Genomic DNA, 6,181 nt, shown 5'->3' on the forward strand with positions numbered 1-6,181 from the left:
TAGACCAGTTTAACATCTCGGTATCTTCTCTCGTGGGGCAAATCATTGAGGTCATCAAATGATACATAATGTTCCTAATGTAGCAATGCATTACAAGACATTTAAGGGATTTATAATTCCCCCTCCAAGTGCCTCTCTTGTTAGGCTACTAGGAGATAATCCATGCTCCATATGTTTATTGCCCATTGGTACACTATAATGTGTTATGTAACCTCTTCTTGGTTACTTCTTTTACAAGCTTTTTTATATTGATCTAGTGCTTCATACTCATTGCTTCACAAGTTTATGAATTTCTATGGTAGCATTGCATGTGAGATAAAACTACTATATAATATATTGCATGAGACCATGTTTTATTTCTTGAACCAAATCAATGTCTTTTCTCTCGCCTAGTTTTAGACAGTTTCAGTTTTTTTACCCTAATGCATTAATTTGTATTGATATTTCTTTGGCTTAAACCATCCATCAATTGGGAAAGGTGATGATAGTGACAATTGTCCACGTGGGTGCAAAGTAGGTAGTACTAAGAACCAATTATGTGATGAAAAAGGACATGCTTATTATTAACAAGAATGATCATATCAAGCTCAAAAAAACATTGATAATCAAATTTCAATAATGAAGTTAACCCGTAAGAGAACATGTCAATAACTCTCATTGACTAGACAAATGTCAAATCATGTACAAAACGAACCAAATTTCTAATATAAGAGAACTATGGATAAGTGGAGTAGTATACAATAGGAAAGCAACGATTATTGCAATTATATAATACCACTCCATAATTCGTAAACAAAGTGCTGCGACAAATCCCCTTCAAATATGCAACTTCTATGTGTTTGGGATTTCAATGTTCTTTCTTCCGACAACTGCAGATACTTTCTTTGTGATAAGTGTTGTGCTCTTGTCTTGCATTTTCATTTGTATTTCCATGTGATAAGTGTTGTACTCTTCATTTTCATTTTCATTTGTATTTCCATTTGCTCAGCTCAGAAAACTCAATGGATTTTCATCCATTCCTTTTCGGCTTCAATCTTGGGTCAATTTGCCTTTATTTATTCGCAAAAAGCCCCGACATTGACGAACACATCGCAAAGGCTTCCATCACATTGACTACTCCCTGGGTAAATATAGAAAAAATGAAGTCAATATTTAGTCATTGATTGCGTAAGAACTCTACTTCCGTAAGGTTTTTTTTGTCTGTTCGTAAATTTTAGGAGCTACAATGTGGAACTTCCCATTTTAGGATTCCCTTTTCTCTGTAACTGTAGGATGTTAATAGTAGAACTTTCTATTTCAGTTTGTAACAAAAATCTATTTCTAACATTATGGGGCTTAAATTAAGAGGTGAAAAGAAGGCCTCCCTCTCCCTCCTAATACTATAAATATTTATTATTTACTTTAACATTGATTTCTTTTTAATTATTTATATTTCTTTCATGATGCTGCTATTAAATATATCTATTAAGTAGGGTATAGGTCCTTACAATTGAGATGAATCGGAAATTTTGTGATTTAGAAATAAGCAAACCACCCCACAATCATCCACATTTGATGTAGCATAACATTCCTTCCAAGCTTTATTCGCGGCATTGACTACTGCTTCCGCGGCTGACGATTGGTTGGGTGCTGATGCCACTATCTCAATGACTTCTTCATTGCTCAACGCATCCCATACCTTAAATAAATAATAATAACATTTCGTATGGTTACAATGTAATTAGTCAATACGTCCCACACCTTATGGCAAACAATAGAGTTTTATATCTTAATTAGTTATGAAAATTGGTTAACCATGTCTTAAGCAAAGAATAGTAGCATTTTCTATGTTTATAAATTTTTGGTCAACATGTCTCATACCTTAAAACAAACAATGACAACACTTTTTGACTCATGATCATTGATCAACACATCAAGTCCCATGTAAACAGAAATATTTTCTATTTTGTATTCATGGCATGATAACAGTAAAACATTGCTCAATGAAACCCATATCATATAGGCAAACATGCAGTATTTTTTATGCTCACACCCCATGCCTCAGCCAAACAGAAGCATTTTCTCTATGTTATGATCATCACAAAGCAGTTAAATGGATAGGAAAGACACTCACCCCATCAGTAGCAAGGACAACAAACATGTCATTCTCTGTAAGCCGCCGGTGTGTGAATTCAGGCTCTGATATCACGCCATACCTCTTGAGGCAAAAATCACCCAATACTCTTGACATGGCCAGGCCAGGTGCATTATGATGTGGAAGCCAAACTCTCTTGACTGATGGTTCATGCCTTAGTGCACGAATTCGGCCATTGAAACGTGTGATCCTCTCAGCCTCACCTGATAAAAATAAAACAAAAGTGACAGTTAGAGATATGCTAATTAAAGTGAACAGAAATTTTGACATTTTTTTCTCTTTGGGAGGGAGACATGCATTTTGGTAGTTAGCCTAATGGTTGAGTCATAATCGAAATGAATAGAGGCATATGAGACAAAACATATATACATGTGTATGTGTATGTGTCCTTGAAGACAAAAAAACGACATGATTCACAAGGTAAGAATAAATAGTGAGCGAGAAACAAAGAGAACTCTTTTTCATACTTACTTGGTATATCTGGCTTCAAATCAACAGTGAGTTGTACAGCCATAAGAGAACCATCCTCCCCCACCGTTCCTAAAACAGCCCTTGAATCCCCGACATTTCCAAGAAGTAAATCATTTCCCTGATACCATCCAACGGACAGAGAAAACAATTCCCTAGAAATGAGATTTCTATATTCACATTTTCCTCTTTTTATTGCCAATATTAAGAGGGGCAAGATGCATATTCTTATCAGAATTGACCGAAGTTTTCAAAATTTACCAGAATACCCCATGTTGTGAGTTTTGTACTACATAGGGGTATTCTCATAAATATACAAATACTTTAGCATTTTTCCCCAATGGCTATAAACGATGATAACAAAATATGTTATTATTGCTATTACCAGCTTGACCATAGAGACAGCGGTGGTTCCACTAGAGAGACAATCAATACTCTTCGATATGGAGAGGTCATAATCCATGATCTCATATGCTTTGACAAAACAGTCTTTCCAAGCACTGATAAGATCCATTGATTCTTGCCGGAAAAATTTAGGACTAAGAGAACCATCTTCAGAATCATCTCCACTTGAGATAAATGATTTAGAACCCTCATTATAGGAATACCAACAAGATTGCAATACTGCTGGTAGAGTTTCTCGAACATGTCTTGAAACAAAGTGACCGTGTGGACCATGACCATCAAATACTCCACAGAAGATGGTGTCTTCAAGAGACGTAAAATTCTGCACAAAAAAAAACGTCTATCAGATACACAAATAAGAATAGTTTGGACTTTTAGGTTCTTAAGGGAACTCTCACATTGCTCCAATCAGAATTAAAACTACATAACTAATGACAAACAACCTGAAAAGGTTCTTCTAAACAAAAAGATAGTACAATGGTATCTCAGTGCCACGAGGCCTGGCAAATTAGTTAAATTTTCATTCCCTGTGACAAGACTACTTGTGTTTGAACATATAAATTGATGTGAATGGAGAAAAAGAAATTGTAGGAACATAAATAACAAATAATCTAAATTGGATCTCTGCAAATCCAGTTGTTTCTTGTAATAAAGATACCCACATCCAGACAGATCTCGGAAACAAATGAATAAACATGTTTATGACCTGAACTTACATCAGGGCTTTCAATTTTGAGACTGTTTTAACTACCACATATACATACCTCAATTATCACTATGGAATCTTGGTTGATCCCTTTCTCACCCTGCTTTGTAAAGAGAGACGCAATTTCTGTCGCTCCATTACAAGAGATTTGAGAGTATGTGTGAGGAACTATAGGTCGTGCAATGATACTTCTTCTTTCACTATCTCTCTCAAGATCTTGGTCTTTTTCTTTATCTTCAGCCCTTGTAGAAAGTGAAACGCTGTCATCGCCATTGGAATCCTTGTATGTAGAGGAGTTTCCATCCCCATATTGATATTGTGCCAGACCACATTCAGACCAAGCATTGTTAAAAACCTCTACATGTTTTAGAGGTAGAGATTCCCAGTGGCTACAAAGAATCCTCCATGAGACCACAAGAAAACTCAAGCAATCTGTCATCTCGATATATCAATAGCCCTCTTGAAAGGAATGAAAGAAGTGGCCTCAAAGAGTTGAAGATCTAATGATATTTCACAAAGAATGGAGGAGCTCAAAACAATTTAGAACACTCCCATGCTACGGAATAGAGGGATTTTGGAATGCTTTAGAATCGTCTCACACCTTCTTTTCTAGAAACAGAGAAAGAACGCATTGACGAAACTAAAATGGAACCACTCAAAGAAAAAGCGAAGTTTGGTATTGAAAAGAATAGACAATCTTTATGCTTTTATAAACCTCTCCCATCCACGCTAGAAAGAACTCAAAAGGTAATTATATCTATATGCGGGGGATCTCGCGAAATGTCAATAACGCTTTATGTGGCAAAGAACACCGCCAACTCAATATGCATAAACAAAATGCAACACCTGAATGAAAAGAGATATGGTAAATAACAGCACAAATATCACTACAAGTAAAAGGAATATATGACGATTGAAGCAGAAAAAAGAGAAACCTTTGACGAGGCACAGAAATGTGGCTGAAAAACGTGAACAGATGAAATTGTGGTCGAAAATGCGGCCAGTTCAATCACATTAAATGTAAGGGAATATTAGGAACTTAGATTCCACAATTTCTCTACCTTTTTATGTGTTCCAACACAAAGCCTCAAAATATATATACAAGATTTGAAACAAAACAAAGAATAAAACGTTCAACTTTATATCAAAACAAGCAACGTTAATAAGCTAAAAATAGTGTACAATACCAAAAATTGGAGCAATCTATTATCCTCTTACATTCCAGATTTGCTAAAAATACTTGAATTACTGTAATGATTGAGTGTTGATGTGTTCTACATAGGAACCTCAAAAAGCATTTAAATGCATCAAAAGCTAAGCAACACTATGAAAAAATGGATCTTAGAAAGAGCTTAATGCTATGAAAAGCTATCGGAAGGATTAATCAATATTAACAAACGTCTACTATGCATTTAGATTCCAAATTTTCTCAAGAAATCAAATGGTTATAAATATTATGAGTCGATGTGTTTCATACAAGAGCCTCAAAACACACTCAAATGTATTAAAAGCTATGCAGAAACGGGATAAACAAAACAAAAAAAAAGCTTCTTGACAACGATTTGATGTTATGAAAAACTATTGGGGAGAATTTAATGCCAAGAAATGAGATGATCGATCAATTCAATGAAACCATAGTAATATTTATGGCGATCAAGACTGGCAAACAAACATATGCTGAATTAATGCAGGGTAAGCATCGCTTAAGGAGTTAAAAGGAAGAAGAAAATGGCATCATTGGAAAGGAAAATGAAATATCAGATATTTGCAACGTGGTTTCCAAGAGACCATGGGAAAGGGGGAGGAGGAGGGGGATGAAGAGCTCGTATCAGAAGAAATATTTTCTTTCCTTCTCGCTTTTTTTTTTGTCTTTATTCCTGCTTTCTTCCTGAATCTCTGTAAGAAATCTCTTTCTCTCAAGGAACCCTCGCTTTTGCTCTCTCACCAAGAAACATAAAAACTCTCTTTCTGTCCCAGAAGAAGTCCGTGTCTCTCTCTCTCTCTCTCTCTCTCTCTCTCTCTCTCTCTCTCTCTCTCTCTCTCTCTCTCTCTCTCTCTCTCTCTCTCTCTCTCTCTCTGTCTTGTCTGTCTGTCTCTGTCTGTCTGTCTGTCTGTCTCTCTCTCTCACACACACACACATGAAACCTCTTTCTTTTTATCTTAAACAGAGGCATACTCCGTCTTACTCTTAGGTCGGTAAAGGAAGGACACTGTAATTACCTGTCGACATCATCGGAGAAAAACGAAGGAAGAGAAAAACAAAATGACAGAGGGAGAGAAGAAAGAGAGAGAGAGAGAGAGAGAGAGAGAGAGAGAAAGGTCGCATACCTTTGTTTGATCTGCTCTGATGACGATGACGATGACGATGACGATGAAGAAGAAGATGAAGGTGAGGATGACAACGAAGCAACGAAGCACAGGACACAGGAGACAGTCGCTCTCACACTCACCTCTGTATGCGTATCCGT

At 36.3% G+C, this 6,181-nt stretch overlaps 1 protein-coding gene across 1 annotated transcript; it reads right to left on the reverse strand.

Annotated features, from left to right (window-relative positions):
- Positions 1 to 581: 581 nt before the first annotated feature.
- Positions 582 to 5,749, reverse strand: LOC147868957 (putative protein phosphatase 2C 14). The gene is made up of 5 exons (XM_087325201.1): positions 3,772 to 5,749; positions 2,988 to 3,329; positions 2,606 to 2,723; positions 2,114 to 2,337; positions 582 to 1,678 (listed from the first exon to the last, which is right to left on the reverse strand). Exons 1-5 carry the CDS (start codon positions 4,150 to 4,152, stop codon positions 1,484 to 1,486), a joined length of 1,260 nt encoding a protein of 419 aa, XP_087181327.1. The 5' UTR covers positions 4,153 to 5,749; the 3' UTR covers positions 582 to 1,483.
- Between the last annotated feature and the right edge of the window lie 432 nt (positions 5,750 to 6,181).

Source organism: Azolla caroliniana, unplaced genomic scaffold (assembly GCF_043228905.1).
Source record: "Azolla caroliniana isolate FFs.n. ecotype wild unplaced genomic scaffold, voAzoCaro1.0.p SCAF_1, whole genome shotgun sequence".
Lineage (NCBI taxonomy): Eukaryota > Viridiplantae > Streptophyta > Polypodiopsida > Salviniales > Salviniaceae > Azolla > Azolla caroliniana.